At 40.8% G+C, this 23,820-nt stretch overlaps 1 protein-coding gene across 3 annotated transcripts in view; it reads left to right on the forward strand.

Annotated features, from left to right (window-relative positions):
- Positions 1 to 22,082, forward strand: part of LOC109935044 — a 54,224-nt gene extending 32,142 nt beyond the window's left edge. For 2 of the 3 annotated variants that reach the window (XM_048607704.1, XM_048607707.1), the window contains 6 exons: positions 7,005 to 7,195; positions 7,471 to 7,625; positions 8,636 to 8,887; positions 15,208 to 15,370; positions 16,955 to 17,111; positions 21,842 to 22,082. In XM_048607704.1, the coding sequence (XP_048463661.1) occupies positions 7,005 to 7,195; positions 7,471 to 7,625; positions 8,636 to 8,887; positions 15,208 to 15,370; positions 16,955 to 17,111; positions 21,842 to 21,972 (1,049 nt within the window). In that variant the 3' untranslated portion in view covers positions 21,973 to 22,082. The remainder of the gene's footprint in view (positions 1 to 7,004; positions 7,196 to 7,470; positions 7,626 to 8,635; positions 8,888 to 15,207; positions 15,371 to 16,954; positions 17,112 to 21,841) is intronic. The other variant, XM_048607705.1, reaches the window with a different exon arrangement.
- Positions 22,083 to 23,820: the final 1,738 nt, after the last annotated feature.

A 23,820-nucleotide genomic window follows, 5' to 3' on the forward strand; every position in this document is an offset into this window, starting at 1 on the left:
GGAGAATCTGAGACAACAAGATGTAGAGCTGGATGAGCACAGCAGGCGAAGCGGCGTCAGAGGAGCAGGAAGGCTGACGTTTCGGGTCTAGACTCTTCTTCAGAAATGGGGGAGGGGAAGGGGATTCTGAAATAAAGGGGGAGGTGGATAGAAGATGGATAAAGCCTACCGACTCCCACAGCTACCGAGAGTACACCTCCTCTCACCCACTTACCTGCAAAAAGGCCATCCCCTATTCCCAATTCCTTTGCCTCTGCCGCATCTGCTCCCGAGATGAGGCATTCCACTCCTGGACATCCCAGATGTCCTTGTCCTCGTTTTTCAAGGACCGCAACTTCCCCTGCACAGTGGTCAAAAACGCCCTCAACCATGTCTCCCGCATTTCCCACAACTCATCCCTCACACCCCCTCCCCACAATAATAACCAAAACAGAATCCACCTCATCCTCACGTACCACCCCACCAACCTCTGGATCCAACGCATTATCCACTGACACTTCTGCAATCTGACCCCACCAGCAAAGACATTTTTTCTTTTCCCCACCCTTATCTGCTTTCCAGAGGGACCACTCTCCGTGACTCCCTTGTCTGCTCCCCACTCCCCTCCAGCCCCACCACACCCAGCACTTTTCCGTGCAACTGCAGGAAGTGCTACACCTCACCCCCATCCCAGGCCCTAAGAAGACATTCCACATGAAACAGATGTTCACCTGCACATCTGCTAATGTGGTATACTGTACCTGCTGTTCCCGTTGTGGCCTCCTCTACATCGGGGAAACCAAGCGGAGGCTTGGGGACCGCTTTGTGGAACACCTACACTCTGTTCACACCAAACAACTGCACCTCCCAGTCACAAACCATTTCAACTCCCCCTCCCACACCTTGGACGACAGGTCCATCCTGGGCCTCCTGCAGTGCCACAACAATGCCACCCAAAGGTTGCAGGAACAGCATCTCGTACTTCGCTTGGGAACCCTGCAGCCCAATGGTATCAATGTGGACTTCACAAGCTTCAAAATCTCCCCTTCCCCTACCGCATCTCAAAACCAGCCAAGCTTGTCCCCGCCTCCCTAACCTGTCTTTCCTCCCACCTCAAGCCCCACCCCCCTCTCCTACCTACTAACCTCATCCCGCTCCCTTGACCTGTCCGTCCTCCCTGGACCGACCTATCCCCTCCCTAACTCCCCACCTACACTCACCTTTTACTGGCTCCAACCCCGCCTCCTTGACCGGTCTGTCGTCTCTTCCACCTATCTTCTCCTTTTTATCCATCTTCTGTCCGCCTCCCTCTTTCTCCCTATTTACTTCAGAATCCCATTTCTGAAGAAGGGTCTAGACCCGAAACATCAGCTTTCCTGCTCCTCTGATGCTGCTTGGCCTGCTGTGTTTATCCAGCTCTACACCTACAAATCTACAGTATTTTTTAAAAGTTTCAGATGTACTAACCTGAGAAGAAACTCCTCTTCATCTGTCTCTGACCTGGCCCTAGACTGTCCTACAAGGGGGAAAACAATCTTCCTGCATCTATTCCTAGCAAACTGCCTAAGAATCTTGCATATTTCAATAAGGTCACCTTTCGTTCTTCTAAACTTCAATGAATGCAGTCTCAATCTCTCCTTGAGACCTTTTCTCCATATCCAGGGTCAGTCTAGAGAACGTTCTCTGGATTGCATCTAACGCCAGAATATTTTTCCTTAGATAAGGGGGCCAAAACTGTTCAGTCTTCCAGGCATGGTCTAACTAGTGCTTTTTTAAAAATGGTTTAGCAAGATCTCCCTAATTTTATACTCCACTTCCTTTTGCAATAAAAGCCAATATTCTACTTCCCTCTCCCATTACCTGCTGGACTTGGATACTAGGTTTTTGTGATTCATGCACGGGGAGCCCAATTTGTTCGGTCTTTTTCTTTCCAGTTAAAGAAAGCAAAAATTCACCTCCTTTATTCTTCCTGCCAAAATGCATAACCTCCCATTCTTTCCCAAATTGTATTCCACTTGCCAAGTTTTTTTGGCCACTCACTTAACCTTTCCATATCCCACTGCAAACTATCATCATCGCCACTTGCCTTCCCATTTCTTTTCATCTGCAAATCCTGACTATTCTACATTCACCTTTCCTAATCCAAGATACTATATTGTAAATAATTGTGCCCCAGCATTGTTCCCTGTAGCATTCCACTAGTTATGGATTACTAACCTGAAATTTACCCCTTTTCCCAACTCTGTCCATGCTAATATGCTACCTCCAATATCATGGGTTATTGTCTTCTGAAGCAGCCTAATGTGTGGTATCTAATCAAGCACTTTCTGGAAGTCTAAATATTAAGGTCAGAAGTGGGGATGTTCGCTGATGATTGTACAGTGTTCAGCACTATTTGCAACGACTCAAATACTGAAGCAGTCCATGTTCAAATGCAACCAGATCTGGACGATATTTGAACTTGGGCTGACCAGTAGCAAGTAACATTCGTGCCATGTAAATGCCGGGCTATGACCATCAATATGAGATATTCAGTGGTGTTACCATCACTGAATCCCCCAGCCTCTCAACATTCTGTGGGTTACCAATGACCGGAAACTCAACTGGACTTGCCACATAAACACAGTGGCTACAAAAGCAGGTCAGAAGCTAGGAATACTGCAGCGAGTATCTCTCCTTCTGACTCCCCAAAGCCTGTCCACTATCTACAAGGCACAAGTTAGGAGTGTGATGGAATGCTCCCTACTTGCCTGGATGGGTGCAGTTCCAACAACGTTCAAGCTTAACACCATCCAGGACAAAGAAGTACGCTTGATTGGCACCACATCCACAAGCCCATCTACCACCATTCAGGACATTCTGATGCTGGTATCTACAAGATGCAGTGCAGCAATTCACCAATTCACCAATTCACCAGACAGCACCTTTTCAATCCCACAATGACTGCCATCTAGAAGGATAAGGGCAGCTGATACATGTAACACCACCTCCAAGTTCCCCTTCAAGCCACTCACCATCCTGACTTGGAAATATGTCGCTGTTCCTTACTGTCGCTTGGTAAAAATCCTGGAATTCCCTCCCTAAGGGCATTGTGGATCAACCTACAGCAGGTAGATTGCAGCAGTTCAAGACAGCAGCTCAACCACCCCTTCTCAAGGGCAACTAGGGACGGGTGATAAGTGCTGGCCACCTAGCAATACCCACGTCCCACAAAAAATGAATATTTAAAAAGTCCACTGCTTCCCCCTTTTATCTATCCTGCTTATTATATCAAAGTATTTGAATTGTCAGGCATGATTTCTCCTTCATGAAGCCATGCTAACACTGCTGATTGCATTGTGTTTCTAAATGCTCTGCTATTACAGTTTATAATAGGTTCTAAATATTTTCACAAACACAGATGTTGAGATCTTTCCTTTTCTAAAATAAAGATGTTACATTGGACAACTGACAATCTTCCATTAGAACATAAGAACATAAGAACTAGGAGCAGGAGTAGGCCGTCTGGCCCTTCGAGCCTGCTCCGCCATTCAATAAGATCATGGCTGATCCTTTCGTGGACTCGGATCCACTTACCCGCGTTCTCACCGTATCCCTTAATTCCTTTATTGTTCAAAAAAAACTACCTCTTTTTTTGTTTTTTTAGAAACATTTACTGAAGTAGCATCAACTACTTCACTGGGCAAGGAATTCCATAGATTAACAACCCTCTGGGTGAAGAAATTCCTTCTCACTTCAGTCCTAAATCTGCTCCCTCTAATCTTGAGGCTATGCCCTCTTGTCCTAGCTTCACCTGCCAGTGGAAACATCCTCTCTACTTCTATCTTATCTATTCCCTTCATAATTTTATATGTTTCTATAAGATCCCCCCTCAATCTTCTGAATTCCAATGAATATAATCCCAATCTACTCAGTCTCTCCTCATAAGCCAACCCCCTCAACTCCGGAATCAACCCAGTGAACCTCCTTTGCACCCCCTCCAGTGCCAGTACATCCTTTCTCAAGTAAGGAGACCAAAACTGCACACAGTACTCCAGGTGTGGCCTCACCAGCACCTTGTACAGCTGCAACATAACCTCTCTGCTTTTAATTTCAATCCCTTTAGCAATGAAGGACAAAATTCCATTTGCCTTCCTAATTACTTGTTGTACCTGCAGACCTACCTTCTGTGATTCATGCACAAGGACACCCAGGTCTCTCTGCATAGCAGCATGCTGCAACTTTTTACCATTCAAGTAATAATCCTTTTTACTATTACTCCTACCAAAATGTATGACTTCACATTTATTTACATTGTATTCCATCTGCCAGACCTTTGCCCACTCACTCAACGTATCTATGTTCCTCTGCAAAGTTTCACAGTCCTCTGCACACTTTGCTTTGCCACTCATCTTAGTGTCATCTGCACTTTTCCAGAATCTAAGGATTCTCCAAAAGGTTACTACCTGTGCATCCAATATCTATATAACTGCTTTTTATTATCCTGGGATACACCCCATCAAGTCTAGGGGATATATCTGTCTTGAATTTCCCTAGTACATTTCCTCTAGTGATAGTTGTATTTATTTCCTATCCTTCTTTAGTGTCTAGATTGTGTGTGTTTCTATTATTTGAAGACTGTTGCAAAGTATTTATTCCACTCCTTTGCCATTTCTTGCTTTCTCATGAATTTCCCTAGCCTCATTCTCCTCGGGGACTTGTGTTCACTTTTTTGGCCTTTTTAAAATATTTAAGGAAGCTTTTACAGTCTAACTTGATATTACTTGCAAGTAATACTAATGTTTATCTTTTCTCGCTTGATTACTTTTTTTGGTAAGCATTTGGTTTTTAAAGCTTCCCTAATCCTCTAGTTTACCACTAATCTTTGCCATGTTGTATGCTGTTTTTTTCCTTTCAATTTAATGCTTTCAATGACTTCCTTTTGTTTTAACCAGTAGCTTGTCTCCATTCTAGAATCTTCCTTTCTCTCTGTCTTTGCTGTGAGCTGTGAACTATCTTTTTTTAAATGTCTGCTGTTGTTCCTCAGCCATCATTGCTACTAAACTCCTCTCAAAGTTTGCTCTATCATGGTCTGCCTCATTCCTTTTGTAATGGCCCTTACTTGAGTTTAGCACATTTGCTCCCACCCAAGTTTCTCCATCTCAAACTGAATATTAAATTCTATGGTGGTGTTCGGATCCCCAGGAAAGAGTGGCTTTCACCGAGAATTTGGTAAACCTGCTTCATTACATAAGATCCAAAATAGCCTAATATGTGGTTGGATCCACAACATATTGATCTTGGAAACTGTTTTGAATATACCCAATGAATTCTTCCCTGTAGCCACTTCTGCCAATCTGACTTTAATCACTAAATGTTCATGTAGATTTACAATGTACTGCCTTTTTCTAAACATGCTCTTGTTATCATCTGATTTTATTCTTTGTTCCACCATATTACTACAGTAAGGGGACCTATAAACTACTGCCAGTGTCACCTTGCCCTTGTTGTTCCTTTCTTCCCCTCATGTGACTACTGATTTTCTGCCAAAAATACTGAGCCCACATACTGGCTTTAGAACAATGTGTAAGTCGTAGTGGCAATTACAATGGTGTTAACTGAGCAGCTGGTACTTGGCTCTTATTATTACCATGGGTGCGGGAGATCTGAAATTGAGTGCTGGTGAAACTCAGCATCTAGTGAACAGAGAAATAAAATCCTTACTTGGTGTGGCATACACATGACTTCACAGTAACATATATCACTTTTAACTGCCCTGAGAGCTCAGTTGTATCAAACACTAAAATAAAACCAAGATGTGCAAATGGAGGAAATCTGAAGCAAAAACTGAAATTGCTGGAGAAACTCCAGCATCTGTTTTCTCTCCAGCAATGTCTTTTTTTTTTCTTTTTGTCGAAAACCTCTCTGGGCATTTGGGGATGGGTGACAAATGCTGCCCTAGCTAACGGCAGTCACAACCGGTGAACAAATAGTGACACCCTTTTTTCTTTTTTTGGCTTCCTGTGCTGTCTGCAGCTGCAATTAGTCATTAGACAATTTAGAACTGTTTCACAAACAATATATTAATCAAAGCATGTTTTAAAAACTCACCAAACAATATCTTTACAACCTCTGTCAACTACATCAAGCAATTCGGGGATCAAATTGACATTTTAGATTATTTGTATTGGCCTGTACGTGTACTATCCAAAAGACCATGTCCATCATGCAAAACCTCTCCCTCAAACCATTTTAATGATGTTACAAAGGAGGTAGTTAAAGCCCTGGGGTTCACTTTTTTTAAAGAAAATTCGCATTGAAAAATGGGAATCTTGTGTTAGAACCTCCGGAGTGCATTTAGAGCACAGTACACATTTCTGGTCTCTGTCATAAGGTGCAAATGAAGATTTCCAAGGCTGATACCAACACTGAAGAATTAACTAAATGGGACCTTTTCTGGTTCTGCAGAGCCACATTGGATGCAAAGTGTTAACTGTTTCTCTCTCCACAGGTGCTGTTAGTCCTGCAGGGTTTCTCCAGCACTTTTTGTTTTATCTCTTTTTTTTTTCCCTCTCTAGGGAGCCCTAATAGAGATCTCACAGGTTAATCTTGTAAAGAAGACTTGCAGGTCCTAGTTTTGAGCATGGCATAAAATAGATAATGCTCTGTAATGAATTGAAAAGGGAATTCAAGAGAAACTTTGTTACCTAGAGATGTGTGAGAATGTGGAACTTACTGCCACGTGCAGGGGGAAGTAAATAACATAAATTTAGGTTGATGAGGTGGAGTAGTAGGATAGTCCTGAGGTGGTAGGAGACTCAACGTAAACAATATGTTGACAAGTGAGGCTAAGTGTGGTCACCTTTTGCTGTAGATTCTGTGATGTAGCCCAATAGAGCAACTAAAACTACTGGGATTTCTCAGTGGTAATGTAACAGGGTATTAAACTACAGGAAGGATTTTTTTTTTGTGTCAAACGTTGAGTGTTGTGATGTACATGTCTCTCTGCTCCAGGGCTTGTCTTGTTTTTGGTTTTGTCTCGTTAGATCATGGAGTGTTCACACGTTGTGAACCAGGTTTAATGGAAATAATCGTATCAAAAGAATTTTTAGCGGATCGGGTGAAGACCGGAACAAACCTGGTCTTGAATGATGGTGGCTGTGCTGTCAAAGAAGGGCCAGAGTATTACACTTTCACAATTACTAAAAACCAGGATTACTGTGGAGGACAGCTGCTGGTAAGAAAGAACTTTCTTCCTCAGACGGTAGCTAAGGCTAGAGACATATTATGTGAAGTAATGATCTAGACTGACTTCTGTGTTAATTGAATTTTCTAATACTTTAGACTTGGTATATGTGAATGAACTTTTTAACTTTAATTTTAAATTCAGTTTGCATTTCAAGTTTGAGTAAATCTTTGTAAAATTAAAACTGGTAATAGATGAAGTCTCAACTTTTTGATTGTAAAACAAAGGAGATTAAAGTACTATTTTGTGTCTCCAATTTTTTTTAGCTAAATGAGACTCACAGCATATTTAAACATGTCATCACTAATGAGTTCCATTCTGATTTAATAATCCGAGAAGAGCCACTAATATTTGAAGTCAAATGTGCCTATCTACGTAGATCCTTGGTGAACATGTCTCTGCAAGCCCCCCAACACATCAGGTAAACAATCTTTACTCTCTTTACATTTACCATGCTTGTGAGTTTAATGATGATCGTTGAGCGCCAAGAGAAGAGGGAGTGAGGTGGATGAAAATGACCAAGAATTTTGTCTGTCTTGCCTTTGAAAATAACAGACCCCTCGATGTCTGTCTGGCAATCAAACAACTGTCTGATTTTTTTTCTTTTAAGAGGAGGTTTTGGGAACTTATGTAGAATATAGTTTAAAGAAAATATAGCACAGAATGTGAGGTTGATCTTTTAAATAATTTTGGGATTACTGTGCCCAGGTTATATCATTGTTAGTTTGGACTAATAGAGAGAACATCAAGCCTAAATTAGAATTAGTTATGCATTTGTACCACTGCATCTGTCTTGGCTCTTTCTCATGTTGGATGTGGCTGGGTTACCCTCATGCCTCTGGGTCAGAGTTTATTGGTTCAAGTCCCACTCCACTGACTTGAGTGCAAAGATCTGAGTTGATGTTCTAGTGCAAGTCATGAGGAAAAGCTTCATTGTTAGAGGAGCCATCATTGCGATAAAGGGGCAATGAAAACTCATTTTTGTTCTTGATTTTAATTGCGAAGATTTCATGACACTACTTTTGAAGAAAAGGAGTGCTGTTAGATAATACCAGTCTCCTTTTCACTATTTATCCCCACATTTACAGCCGAAAAGTGCTTTACAGCCAATGAAGCTCAGTGATGTCTAAAGGTCATAAAGGCACTCTAAATACAAATCTGGATTTCTACATAAACTACTACCCAGCTTCCTTCATCCAGTCTCAACATATTGTCTGTTCCTTTCTTCATAGTATTTACTCAGATTCCCCTTAAATATAACTTTAATATTCATCTCAACCAATTCCGCTCCATTTGTTGGCAAGTTTCATGTTCTAAACCATTCTCCTGGATTTATTTGTGGCTCGTTTCTATTTGTGGTCTAGCTTTTCTTTTGAGGTATTACAAGTCCGTAACGTTTCACAATTGTTTTTTTTTCTTGTTTTTGCTGAGGATTTTTAAGCCTATCGTGCAGTACCATGAAGCGAAACTCCAACTCTCCATGACCCTGTACAAAGACGATACTTTTTCGCCTGATGCTGTTTATGAGGCAAGTCCAGCAATTTGGCTGAATGATGATCTCTATTTGGAGGTCAAATTCTCTGGGGCTTTTGGCACTGCTTTTGTTCTGCAAGTAGCTTCGTGTTGGGCAACGACCACACCTGACTCTCAAGAGAAGAGGAAATTCCACTTCCTTCAAGATGGGTGAGTAGAATGTTCTCTCTGTCATTGTCATTTTAATTGAACAAAAGACCAGAGGAAAAACTGCTAGCCCCAAATCTATTTTCAGTTTTGTTCCTTTGTTCCTTTTATAGTTGTGAAGGGTTTTGATAGAGTAAACAAAGTGGTTGGGAGTGAGGGGTGCTGTTCCCACTGTCAGGGGAATCGCTTGTTGGACACTGATGAATACAGTGTGTTGATGCGACCATGTTTAGAATATTGTGCACAGTGTTGATCATCTTTATTTAAGCATAGAGATAAATGCATTGGTAAACTTGCTCCGAACTGCTTCCAGTCTAATACAGGTCATCTTGGGAGGAAAGGTTGGACAGGCTAGGATTGGATCTTTTAGAAATTTAGACCAAGAGGGAACTCGATTAAACGTGAGAACTAGGAGTAGGCAATTCAGTCCTTGAGCCTGCTCCATCATTTAATACAAATCATGGCCAATCTCATCTCAGCCACAACTCCACTTTCCTGCCCACTCTCCATAGCACTTCAACCCAACATTTTGAGATTCTTGAGGTCTCTTAACTTGATAGGTACAGACAGGATGATCCCCTTTTTTTTGTGGGAGAAACCAGAACATGTAGCCACTGTTCTAAAACAAGTGGCTGCCTATTTAAAATTGCTAAGAATTGTTTCCTTTTTAAGGTTCAGTGGTTGTTGAAAATCTCTTCTTGGTAAAAGGCAGTGGAATCAGTGTTTGAATACTTTTTAAAGCAGAATGAAGTTTTATTTTAAAAATGTGCAGAAAATTTAAGAAAGCTAGTGGAATGCTGGCCTTTATATCTAGAGGACTGGAGCGCAAGGATGCAGAAGTTATACAAACCATGGTAAGATCATCACCACCACCTCACTGGTGCCCCCTCCTCTACCAGCATGGCTTGGAATATTGTAAGCAAACAGCCTTGGGAAGGATATATGGCCTTGGAGGCGGTACAAGGTAGGTTTATAAGAATGATAACTTAACCTCTGAAGTCCAGGTATGAGTTGAAAATATACAAATTTAAGTCCGTTTTCTTCAAACCTTTAGAAGGGTAAGGAGTGACCTGATTTGAAGTCTTTATCTACCCTGTCTTTTCCTGTTAATATACTAAAGAGAAACTATTTCCACTGATTGGGGATCCTAGAATGAGAAGGCATAGTCTGAGAATTAGGGTCAGACAATTCAGAGGAGATGTTAGGAAGCACTTCTATACACAAAAGGCGGTAAATGTTTGGAATTCTCTCTCTCAAATGGCAGTGGATGCAGAATCGGTTGTTAAATCTAACACTTTTTTTTGATAAGCAATGATATTAAAGGCTATGGGCCAAAGGCAGGATAATGGAGTTTGCCATTGATCAGCCATATTTCAATGAATGGTGTAAAATGTAAAAGAGGCTGAATGGCCTACTCCTGTTCCTGATCAGGCTATTGTAAGACTCCAAAGGAAATTGCACTTGACTACATATGCCAGAATATCAAAGTGCCAGCCTCTTAAAAACATTCTGTGTTCTATCCTTTGCCTTCAAGAATAAGCCACTGGCCAAAATGTTTTTTTTTTTCCGCACAAAGCCTTACCCTCCCACTGTCTCTCTCCTGAAGTTTCTTGTAGTGAATCTGTAGAAGTCTTTACCATAGCGAGCTACATAGTCTGGGTCACTTTAAAAATAGTCAATGCTGAGAGATTTTTAATCAATAAGGGAATCCAGTGTTATGAGGAAAAAGCAGGAAAGTAAATTTTGAGGATTCCAATCAGTCATGATCTTACTGGAGCAGACTCAACAAGCTGAATGGCCTATTTTTTTGCTCCTTCATTTCAGTGTGTTTTGGGATGTTTTGGAAGGATGTGCATTATACTTCTGGTTGTATGCTAACTGCTTAGTTCATAGAAGTGAACTATTTTCTCTTGTTCTGGTGATAATAAGCAATGCCTTTATCTAAGAAATCGGATCTTTTGTTCTAAACCTGATTTTCTAGATAGTTGATCATCTTGGTAATTGGAAAAAAATATTTTTGTTTTGTAATGTGATGCATCAGGCAGCGGGTCAAGACCAACAGCACACTCCCAGTTGCTGTCCTAACATACAGAAGAAGAATCATGCCAGAAGAAGCAGTTTAGAGGCCAGAAAAATATTTGCTAAATATTGAAGTTTTAAGTAAAAATCCAGCAAAACTCTTTCCTCTTTTAGAAATGCAAAAAGGCGTGAATTTCCTCAATGGGGTCAAAACACACATCCATTACTTTCTAGTTAGGGAAATTTTAAAAAAGATATTCTTCCAATATTTTACAGAGCTTGGCAAAGAAGTGGCAGATGGAATTCAACCCAGAAAAATGTGAAGTGATTCATTTTGGAAGGTCGAATTTGAATGCAAAAAGCAGAGTTAATGGCAGGATTCTTGGCAGTGTGGACAAACAGAGGGATCTTGGGGTCCATGTCCATAGATCCCTCAAAGTTGCTACCCAAGTTGATAGGGTTGTAAAGAAGGCGTATGGTGTGTTGCTTTCATTGGCAGGGGGATTGAGTTTAAGAGCTGTGAGGTTATGCAGCAGCTCTATAAAACTCTGGTTAGACCACACTTGGAATATTGTGTTCAGTTCTGGTCATCTCATTACAGGAAAGATGAGGAAGCTTTTTAGAGAGGGTACAGAGGAGATTTACCAGGATGCTTCCTGGACTGGAGGGCATGTCTTATGAGGAAAGGTTGAGGGAGCTTGGGCTTTTTTCATTGGAGTGAAGAAGGATGAGAGGTGACTTGATAGAGGTGTACAAGGTGATGAGAGGCACAGATAGAGTGGGTAGCCAGAGATTTGTTCCCCGGGCGGAAGTGTCTATTACGAGGGGACATGATTTTAAGGTGATTGGTAGAAGGTATAGGGGAGATGTCTGAGGTAGGTTCTTCAGAGTGGTGGGTGTGTGGAATGCGTTGCTTGCAGTGGTAGTGGAGTCAGATATTTTAGAAACTTTTAAGTGACCCTTGGATAGGCACATGGGGGATAGTAAAATGTAGGGTATGCAGGGTAGATTGATCTTAGTGGGATAATAGGTTGGCACAACATTGTGGGCCGACGGTCCTATACTGTTCTATGTTAAAATTAGGAATATTTAAAACCTGAAACAGTTTAAAACTGATTTGATAATTTTTTAATTTTTGTTTCAACTACATACAATATTGCTATATTTAAAATACTTATAGATTCAGACTATTTTAAAATATATAGTTTCTCCAAGAAAAAAAGAAATTAAACAGGCAACAGCTGGAAAGATCAGCGTGGGTGCCAGATCAATACCACACAAAGAAAGGTCAAAGGCGCATTTGATACTGTGTGTGTGTCTGCATAAAAACAAGCTGTTTAAATTTTAGCTTAGGAATTTGGAACACAAATTTAACACCTCAGGATTAACAGTTAAAGAGCTAAAAGGTCCCAAAAGATATGAATTGCATTGAAGGCCAATTAAGAATTGGATGAAACTTCTGCATTCTTTGACTAGAATGTCATTGAGACACAAATTTACAGAATCCACAGGCCACTTGTGAGCAGATGCACTGAAAAGGGCTCATTGTAACTTTTCAGATGGGGAGCTAGCAAACAGAATAGTTGAGTTGGTGATTGCATTTGCTCCCATGAAAATGTCCAGCAAGTATTTCTGTAAAACAGTTCAATCTTTAATGTCAAAGAGCTATTGAAGGATGGATGCAAGTATAAAGTAATTCTCTCAGATGGTTGAAGTTTGCAGATCCCTGGCACAGACTTGATAGTTGACACAATCACTAGAGCACCTGAATATGGGAAGCCATGAGGCAATACTCAGCTTTTAATCAATTTGCAAGACGTGGCAGAAAAGGCCTTTTGGTAGAAGCAGTGTACTAGTGTAAAGGCCGATGATCATGAATAAGAAACACCTTTTCAAGCTACAATACTGGTTGTATGGTATCCTGCCTTGTACATGAATTGGTCAAACCAGAATCTGAAGTACATAAAGGAACAATGAATGAACATGTTACACACTCTCCATCTTGTGGAAAGCATCAGTTTCATCATATAATCTGTAGTGTTCCCAAAGGTCTTTTGAAAACTGGTAACCATGTGCTATTCCAGAAGATTGGCACCTGTCCCTGTGTCAATATACTATCGCTGCAAATTCTCATTAAAACATGTACCCCTAGACATGGGAAGCCATGATACAATCTGGAGGCAAAAAATTGAGCATATGACTGTGTTCACCAATTCCATGTGAAAAATCAATATTGCTGGATCCTAACATTTTTTAGATTGCTGGGTTGAGGTGTCTGACTGATTACATTGATTGTCATATATCAGAGTCACTGCAGGAATTATTCAAGAAATACTGAAATGAAATCAGACATTTCTGGAAAAACTCAGCAAGTCTGCAAGTGTGAGAGATCTGTGGAGAGAACACAAAGCTGCCAGACCTACTGAGTTTTTCCAGTAGTTTCTGACTTCCAGCAGCTGCAGTTCTTTGTTTATTTTTCATTCAAGAAATATTTGCAGAGCTGAATGATGCACTAATGAGTTAGTGGAATAAAATCACTGCTATCTGCTTTTGGAGAGGACTGGGCATCCGAGAGGACAGGCTGAGCAACCAGTTAAGAACAAACCCAAACTGAATATATCATCTGAAACCTTTTAAGGGATACCTCTGTTCACAACAATGTACGAAGAGCTGAGGGAGGAAAATAAAAACAGGATGAAGTACAAGCTCTGTATCCTCAAACCAAGACTGCCAATCTATAGGGAAAACTTGAAGCAACTCTCAGGCAAAACGATAAGGCTTGGCAAGAGCAGCTAAGGAAGCATCAGCCTGAGTTCAAAGCAAGGCTGTAGGAAATGACAGACCTCCCAAAAACAAGTGGAAATGCATGTGCATAAAACAAGAAGCTGCAAATTGCAGGAGATATTTACTTTTTAAATAAGAAAACGGGTGCTTCAGTGAGAGAAATTGAACAGGACAGTAAACTGCTGAAACCACTGGACCAGCAATTATCACTAATGACACCTCAGTCGACATTGCTAAAAGAGATGGGCAGCTGCTTGGGGACAGAGTGGTGTGGAAAGAAAGCTGTGATGGAGATTAAAACAAGGGTCATCTATGGAAAATGGTCACTAATTAATCAAATGTGAAATTCCAGAGATTAGTGAGAATGTGGAAATCATTATGATAAGGAGGTAAATAGACTAGCTGTTCGTCCAGCTTCCCCGTAAATATAAGGGAGAAAGGTACATAAGGTTTATGCTGGTGGGGTGAGACAAAAGGGATGGGAAGAGGAGTATAAGCATGGACAATTTGGACTGTAAGGCCTTTCTTTTGTTTCATACAGTGACAACTCACTCCCTTTTTTCTCTCTCTCTCTCTCTCTCCTCTCTCTCGTGCCCTCTCGTCCTTCCTGCCCCTCCCCCTCCCCCTCTAAAGGTGGGGATGCATGGGACCACCTTTTAAAATTTACTTGCTGGTCTAATGATGAGAGGCTGTTTGTACTGTACAGGAAATAACTTGTATGTTAGTTACAGATTACATTGCTATGGCAGACATTTGTGACAGAGACCAAGGAGCTAGATGTTGGGATCTTGGAGTGAGAGAAGCTTTCTTATAAAGTGTTTGTATCATGGGCAATAGAAACAGAAGAGCAGGAGTAGGCCATTCGACACCTTGCGCCCGCTCTGCCATTCGTTGTGTTCATGGCTTATCATCTGTGTTCAATACCTTTTCTTAATCCCACCTTCCTGTCTATTGAGCACTTTTTGCAGTGAGAGCTATATCTACCTCCTTGGGAAATAGTTTTTGCCTCAATTACTTTAGGTGATTGTGTGAATTTTACAAGCTTACCACTGTCTTTTCTGGATGAAGACATTGTCTCCTCAGTCCTAAAAGATTTACCTCTTTATCCTTAAACTATGACCCCTGATTCTGGATTCCCCACCATCAGAATCATCCTTCCTCCATCTAACCTATCTAGAATTTTATAGGCTTTTGAGACTTCCCCCAACTCCCCATTCTTCTAAACTCCAGTTAATAAAATCCTGACCAACTTGATCTCTCCTCCTATATTTGTCATGCCATTCCAGGAATCAATTTGGTAAACCTTCACTGCACTCCCTCTACAGCAAGACCAAAACTGCACACTATATTCTAGGTGTGGCCTCACCAATGCCCTGTATATCTGTGTGCTTAAGACAATCCTCAGTATTAACCCTTCCAGACCTATATATAATGATGACCATGTTGATTCTCCTCCTGCACGCTGTAATCTGTTCATGGGGTGAACAGTAAAAGAATGCTTGCTTTCCTTTTCCAATTAGCTGTCCTAATGATGAGACATTCAGGTTGCATTCTGCAAATGGAGCTTCCAGTAGTAGTCGATTTTCCATCAAGATGTTTCACTTTGTTGAAGCAGCAAACCACCCCATCTATCTTCATTGTCAAGCCAATATCTGTCATACTGGGACTGCTGATTGTGTAGTGGTAAGTTAAATGTATTCTTCAAAATGGTAACCAAGCTTGTGGACATTTTTTTTTTTTAATTGTGAAAAGGTAACTAACTATTTTCAATGGTCAGAATGCAACTAAGGTAATTGGCTTTTAAGCATGTTTTATTTGGACTGCACTGGCTGAATAAATCAATTGTAGCCGCCAAAAACGAATAGACTAAATGCTTATAAGGAGCAAAGATTGCAGGAATATGCTGAAAGAGATGGACAAGTGATGCTGACGGGATTGTTCTTGAAAAGAGCCATCATAGACCTGATGGGCTGATGAATCACATTCTGTGCTTTTTTTTTTGTTTTAAAACTATGTTGTTGCCCTTTCCAAACAGTGGCCCTCCGAAGTCTGTTTTTTTTGTCCATATACAATTGGAACATTGCTGAAAAAATAAACAGTTATTCAAAGCATTTTCTCTTGCACTCATTAAGGCAGTTCATAGAAAATACCAATGTAAAGGGAAAGCAGCATTTATAATGTAAGAGGAGAATGCTGACTCTTGAGGGGTTGCTTAAGGCATGTGTACCAGTTAATAATGATTGACCATTAACTGTCATGCTGTGAGTCAGTATCCGTATGGGGCATTTGTGTACATTGGAAATGACACTTTAATACATGGGGACCTTTTTTATTTAGTAGACAAAGTACATACTACCTGTTTCAACTCAACAAAAGTGACAGCTTTTCTATTTCATTGATTTCTCAGGGTAATATCTTGATCAATCACCCAATGAAAAATTAAGGATTTCCTTCACTTCTTTCTCTATGCTTGTCTCTCTGTCCCCTAGAATTTCTGGGAAGTTATTTGTGTCCTCCTTCGTGAAGACAGATCCAAAGTATTTATTCAACTGGTTTGTCATCTATTTCACCTGATTCTAACTGCAAGGGACCTACATTTATCTTCACCAGTCTTTCTCTCCACATATCTATAGAAGCTTTTGCAATCAGTTTTTGAGATAACAAGGTGTAGAGCTGGATGAACACAGCAGGCCAAACAGCATCAGAGGAGACGGAAGGCTGATGTTTTGGGCCTAGACCCTTCTTCATTTTGTTTGGTTTTTCACAAGGTATTTTCATATTCTGTTTTCCCCTTCTGAATTGAACCTTCTGTCCTCCTGAATTTTAAATTTCTCCCAGTCCTTCGGTTTGCTGCTTTTTTTTTTCTGACCAATTTATATGCCTTTTTGGCTTGAACACTATCCCTGATTTCCCTTTGTTGGCCATTTTAAAATTTAAACAAAATGGCAGTTAGCAGTCAATCATCTAACTAGGACATGCTTCATGGCAACACATCATCAGAGTCCACTTGCCAACCAGTCAGCACTCTCTTGTACAGTTAAAATGTTGTATACCCTTCACCTTGGTGTTTCATGCAGATTCCTGAGTGCAAGACCAGTGTCAACAAAACCGATTTTTCAGCATCACTTCAGTTGTTTGGAAGTAAGAACATAAGAACAAGGAGCAGGCCGTATGGCCCTTCAAGCCTGCTCCGCCATTCAATAAGATCATGGCTGATCCTTTCGTGGACTCGGATCTTTTAATAAGTGGAGCTTTCTCTCCATCTAGAAGGAATGTTCTGCTGAGCAGTTTGCTAAAAGATTACAACGGGATATATTGGTAACCGACTCTAAGCCTGTGAACGGAATCGTCACTGTTGGACCCATCGATCTGTGGAGCACGACTGAAAGTGGGGCTTTAGATCTGGGAGCTGCAGCAATAAAGTGTAAGTACCAAGGAATAAATAGAGATTGCACTCACTAGTAAAATTCCAACTGCACAAAATAAATTTTGATTGCAACCAGCTTGCAAAACTGGGTTTTATGGAAAAGTGTTTTGAATGAGAGTTGAGATTTAATGTAAGATTTTCAGATTTCAATTGAAGCACTAAGGAGTTTCAAACAATGGAGAAGAAACATTTGCAAAATTCACTTGATGCTGCTCCTTTTTATGAGGAAAGAGGTTTGGAAATGCTGAGTGTTTAAGTTGTAAAATCGGAGATCTGAGAGGATGGTTTGATTATGAAAAGTTACAAGTGATGAAGTGATCACAGAATCAAAGATTACTGCACAAGTAAACCGTTTGTCCCATTCTAACAGCATTGACTCTATATTATCTTTTAAAAGGCAGTTATCCCAGAATCAGTGTCATTGAATTTTTTGTGGTGAAGGAGGTATCCATTCAACCCATCATGCTAGTATAGCTTTCTGAATGAGCATCATTTTTGTCAGTCTCCTGCCTCTTGCGCAATCCTACTTGGCTGTTCCTACTCCAGTCACCTCATACCCTCTTGAATACCTCAAATGAACCTGCCTCCACCATGTTTCCAGGCTGAGGCCATTCTTTTCTTCATTGTCATGTTCGCTTCTTTTGCAAATTACTTAAATATTTTTAATCGACCTGACTAGACCTATTGTAAAAATCCCTTGATCAGGTAGGACTTGAACACTGGTCTCGTGGCCCTGGGGAGAGAGGCACTATCACTACTGCAAGACCCCCTGCTGAAAATTACTTGGATATTTTTCTAATCAATCTGTTCAGAGATGTTATTACACACCTCTTGAATTCAGGGCTTCCCGACCCAGAGGCAGGGACACTACCACTGCACCACTAGAGCCCCTGCTGCAAATTACTTAGTCCTAGAGGCCTAACCATCTGCAATTCCTCGGATACTGAAACAGTCCATATCCAAATGCAACATGACCTGGACAATAACCAGTGTTGGACTGATGAGTAGCAAGTAATATTTTGCCTGACACTTGTGTGGCACATGACCATCTCTAACAAAACAGCATCTAACTATCACCCATTGAATGTCAATGGCATTACCTTCGTGAAACCCCATGATCAACATCCTGCGGTTACCATTGACCAGAAACTGAACTAGACTAGCCATATAAAAACTGCCAAAAGAGAAGACAGAAGCTAGAAATCTTGCAGTGAATAACTTTTCCCTCCTGATTCTTCAAAGCCTAACCACCATCTATAAGGCACAAGTCCGGAGTGTGATGGAATACTCCCTGCTTGCCTGGATGAGTGTAGTTCCAACAACACTCAAGAAGCTTCACACCATCCAGAACAAGGCAACCCGTTTGTTTGAAACCACAAACTCCCTCCTTCACTGATGCACTGTGTTCTCAATCCATAAGACACACTGCAAAAATTCATGAAAGCTCCTTAGACAGCATCTTCTAAATCCATGAGCACCAACTAGAAGGACAAAGGCAGCAGATACCTGGGAATACCACCACTTATAAGTTCCCCTCTAAGCCATTCACCATCCGAATTTGGAAACGTTTCACAGTTCCTTCAGCGTCATCTAGGTCACTATCCTGGAACTCCTGCCCTAAAGGGTCAATGGGCTGAAAAATGGCAGATGGAGTTCAATCTGGATAAATGCGAGGTATTGCATTTTGGTACAACAAACAGGTAACACTTGTACAATTAATGGTGGGGCCTTGGGTAATGTTGCAGAACAGAGGGACCTAGGGGTTTGGGGACATAATTCTTTGTTTGTGTCGCATTATAGGTTGGTTAAGGTGTTTGGCAGGCTTGCCTTCATTGCTTAGTTCTTTTTTGAGGATAGGAGTTGAAAAATCATGTTGAGGCTGTACAGGACATTGAGGCCTCCTCTGGAGTATTTTGTCCAGTTCTGATTTGTCCAATTATAGGAAGGATAATTATCATGCTGGAGAGAGTTCAGAAGAGATTTACCAGAATGTTACTGGGTGTGGAAGGTTTTGAGTCATAAAGAAAAGCTGGGACTTTTCTCACCTGGAATGTAGGAGGTTGAGAGGTGACCTTTATAAGTTTTTATAAAATCATGAGTGGTACAAGTGGGGTTAATGCTAGGTGTCTTTTCCCTAGGATGGGGAATGTCGAGACTAGGGGGCATATTTTTAAGGTGAGAGGAGAGAGATTTTAAAGACATGAAGGGCAATTTTTTTTTTTTTACACGGTGGTTCATGTGTGGAATTAACTTCCTCAGGAAGTGTGGATGTGGGTACAATTACAATGTTTAAAAGACATTTGGATAACTAAATGAATAGGAAAGGTTTGGAAGGATATGGGCCAGGAGCAGGCAGGTGGGACTAGTTTTAGTTTGGGATTGTTCAGCATGGACCGGTTGGACCAAAGGGTCTATTTCTGTGTTATTTGACTCTGTGACTCTGACATAGACTGCAGCAGTTCAAGATGGCAGCTCTCCATCTTCTCAATGGTAAGTAGGGATAGACAATAAATGCTGGCTCACCTAGCAACATTTACATCCCATAAATGAATGAATTTTTTTAAAAAAAACTTTAAATCTGTTGCCTCTTTTATTCCTAATATTTGATTAATTTTGTTTTGTTTAAATTTGTCCTTGGTCCTACACCCTCGCCTGTTTTATTGGTAACTCTAAGCTCATCAACCTGTGTGCCTGTCCAGAATCATTAGCTTCCACTCCCTTTTTCAGGTCGAAAGTTCCAGATTTTGACAACTCTGTTTCAATGTTACAAGATGATTTGGTAACTGTTTACTTGGTAATTAAGCTGCCTTGAATAGACAGCATGAATTGTAAGGTTAATCCATGAGATTTAGAAGCGTATAACGAATTCTTAGGTGACACTTTGTACAGTTTGTGATGGAAGCAAAGACACAAATACTCCCTATCTATACAGACTGTTGTGTAACTCAAAAAGATAGAGAATGACAGGACACAGAATTAAGAGGTGATTTGCAAATGTGACCACAACACACACCCAAAAAAAGAGAGAGTCTGGAATGCACCATCATCTTGAAATGTGGTGGAAGCAAAGTCAGCTGAGGCATTCAAGAGAGCATTGGATGAATATTTGAGTTGAAACAGTATGAAATGTTACAGGGAAAAACAGGTTCTGTAGCTGCTTCAACAATGACAACTTTTGTAGCATCCTCTGTCATAGAATCTCTATTGTTATTGCATATAAGGAAGGCCATTCAGCCTGTATTGTCTGCATGGGCTTGCCAACAGGCATTATAACTTAGTGCCATTCTCTTGCTTTTCCCCTGTAACATTACATACTGTTTCAACTCAAATATTCATCCAATGCTCTCTTGAATGCCTCAGCTGACTTTGCTTCCACCACATTTCAAGATGATGGTGCATTCCAGACTCTCTCTTTTTTTGGGTGTGTGTTGTGGTCACATTTGCAAATCACCTCTTAATTCTGTGTCCTGTCATTCTCTATCTTTTTGAGTTACACAACCGTCTGTATAGATAGGGAGTATTTGTGTAAGTAAAGTGGACTGTCACTGAGTTTGATCATATGACACCAACAACATCATTGATGGTTTTGGGTGGACAGACAGCTCTCTGACCTTTTGCTGCCTGTGTGAACACCTCCATAGTAAAGATCCTGGTCTTTCTTGGATGTTAACACAGACCCCTCATGATTTTTGACTGTCTATCAGATCACCTCTCGGCTACCTTTTTCTCGAACAACAGAAGTCCCAATCTATCCTCAAATGAAGCTTCTCGTCCTTGGATCCATCCACATGATGTCTAAGAAGTGTCTTATGCATTCCACCATAACGTCTTTGCTATTGTGCTCTGTCCCTATAAATTAAAGCCTAGGATGCTGCTGTATACTTAAACTGATCTCCATCCATCCTGTCACCCTCTGTGATCTGTGCACATATCCACACAGATCCCTCTGCTCTTTCACCCCTTTTTTTAAATATTATTTTTGTGTGCATATTATTGTCAAAGTATGTGCCATCATTTTTAAAGGAACAACCAAAAGTGTATCATGAAGCAAAATTGGAGATGGGGACATACAAAAATAATAGGACAGATGGACAAAGATTTGGTCATTGAAGGAAGTTTTAAGGAAGGCCTAAATGAATGAGTATACAGAAATGCAGACTTAGTATGTGCATAACAAAGAATTAGTGGGAAACTTAAAAGGAAGACTTCAATTTTTAACAATAGCTTTCATGATGTCGAACACTTATTGTCATAACTATATAATGTGGGAAATGCAGTAGTCAGTTGCCACACCAAGTTCTGACAGTGACCAAATATGCTGATCTTTGTTCCAAGGGATAAATATTGTCTAGGACTGTATACAGAACATCTCCTGTAAAACAGCACAGTGGGATCTATTAGCTGAGGGGGCACCTTGTTTAATATTTCACCTCTGGCAGTGCAACACTTCCCTAGTACTGCCCTGGAGTATCTGTGTACATCTCTTGTGCTCAAGTCTTTCAAGTTGAACTTTAACGAAACCTTCTGACTTTGTAACAGTCCTCCCACTAAGCCATGATTTATGTTAACAGCTCTGGGGGGTGGGTGGGTAATGAAATCTTAAATGACAACATATATAGGAGCTAAAGGTTTATTTTTGTCAATGAAAAATGTCCCTTTTTTTGGGGGGGAGGGTACTTTTTCATGTGACTTAAGCTAATAAATTTATTCTCTGTTTTGATTTACAGGGCAAGACTTGAAAGTGCTTCTTTGGTTAGCCGGTGGTTTAATGGGAATGACACTGCTGATGTTGTTTGCAGTTGTTTTAATGAAATGGATTAGGATTCAAAATACACAGTCTAGAATTGCTCGTGCTTGATTGAAGGATGGGCAACTTCTGCCATTTAAATGCTCATGGAACCTCAACCTATATAAATTCAGATTCATGTATCAATAGTGCTGTGTTAAAATAAAGGAGAATTGATTGTGTGCTTTTCTGTATTGTATATTTCCTGACTACTCTTTATGTGAATCTGGGCTTTACCAAGAAAGTAGAATATTTCTGGTGGAAAAGTCAAATAATTTGCAAATTTTTGTTCTATACCCACCAGCCACCTTTTATGAATGTCAGCTATAGCAGATTTCTCTAAGCTGCAAAGTTCTGGGTTTAAATCACATTCTTGCAAAAACACCACAAAGTAAAACTGGTAGTGCTGAACTGAGGAAGTCCTGTGCAGTCGGAGGTGCTCGACTCCCAGAGGAGTTGTTAAATCCAGGCTGGCTTGGATTGATACAAAAGGGAAGGAATCTGCCATTCTTGCCCAGTCTGGCCTAATGTGATTCCAAACCCACAGTAATGTAGTTGACTCTCAAATGTTCTCTGGGCAATTAGGGACGGGCAATAAATGTTAGTCCAGCCAGTGACCCCCACATCCTGTGAACAGTTTAAATAATAAATAACTATAATTTTTTCAATCATTAGAAATGTTGTTATATTCTCCAAAACCATGGTCATATAAAACATGCTATTCATCTCTAATTAATAAATACTTAATTATCATGATGATCAGGGTGCCTTTCTTACAAATATAGCACAATGGCTCAGTGGTTAGCACTGCTGATTCACAGTGCCAGGGACCCATGTTCAATTCCATCCTCGCGCCACTCTGTATGGAGTTTGCACGTTCTTCCTGTGTCTGCATTGGATTATGGGAGGAATCCCAAGATGTGCAGGTTAGATGAATTGGCAGTGCTAAATTGCCCATACTGTCCAGCGATTGTGCAGTTAATTGGATTAGCCATGGACACTTGCAGGGTTACAGGGATACTGTCAAGGAGTGGGTTTGGGTGGGATGCCATTCAGACTCACTGGGCTGAATGGCCTACTTCTACACTGTAGGGATTCTATGGTAAATTAGGGTAGGCTGGGGGTGTGAAGCAGTGACAGGGACCATAGATATAGGAACAGAAATAGGCTTTTCAGGGTGTTGAATCTACGCTGCCTTTCAACTGTGACTGATGCATTTCTTGCGCCCCATCCTCCTGTCTTCTCTTTGTAAATCTTGATCCCCTTTTATAATCAAGAACCCAACTATATTAAAACCAAGAACTGTGGATGGAGATTCTGAAACAAAAACAAAGTTTCTGGAGAAGATCAGCCGATCTAGCAGCATTGATGATAAAGAAACAGTGAATGTTTTGAGTTCTGATGAAGCGTCACTGGACTATCATCAGACTCAACATTAATTCTGCTTTCTTCTCAGAGATGCTGCCAAACCAGTTGAGTTTCTCCAAGTTTTGTTTAAGAAACCTATCTATCTGTCTTAAAGACACTCTGACTTGGTCTGTACAGCCTTTTACAGCAATGAGTTCCATGGACTTGCAATTCTGCAGCTGAAGAAATTCCTCCTTATCATGGATGAAAGGACAAACCCTTTCAAACAGAGGCTGTGCCCTTGGGTCCTACTCTCTCCCACTAGTGGAAACATCTTCTCCATATCTGCTTTCTCCAGGCGTCCTCCGTATTCTGTAAATTTCAATGAAATCCTTCATCCTTCAGCCTCCTTCAATGCCATCGTTACAGACCCAGAGTTCTTATCTGCTCCTTGTGTGTCAAGCAGTTAATTCCTGGGACCATTCTTGTGAACCCCCTCTGGATCCCATCCAGGTCCATCTCATTCTTTCTTAGATATAGAGTCAAAAACCCCTCTCAATATTCAAAATGCGG

This window comes from Rhincodon typus, chromosome 18 (genome assembly GCF_021869965.1).
Source record: "Rhincodon typus isolate 14 chromosome 18, sRhiTyp1.1, whole genome shotgun sequence".
NCBI classification, from domain to species: domain Eukaryota; kingdom Metazoa; phylum Chordata; class Chondrichthyes; order Orectolobiformes; family Rhincodontidae; genus Rhincodon; species Rhincodon typus.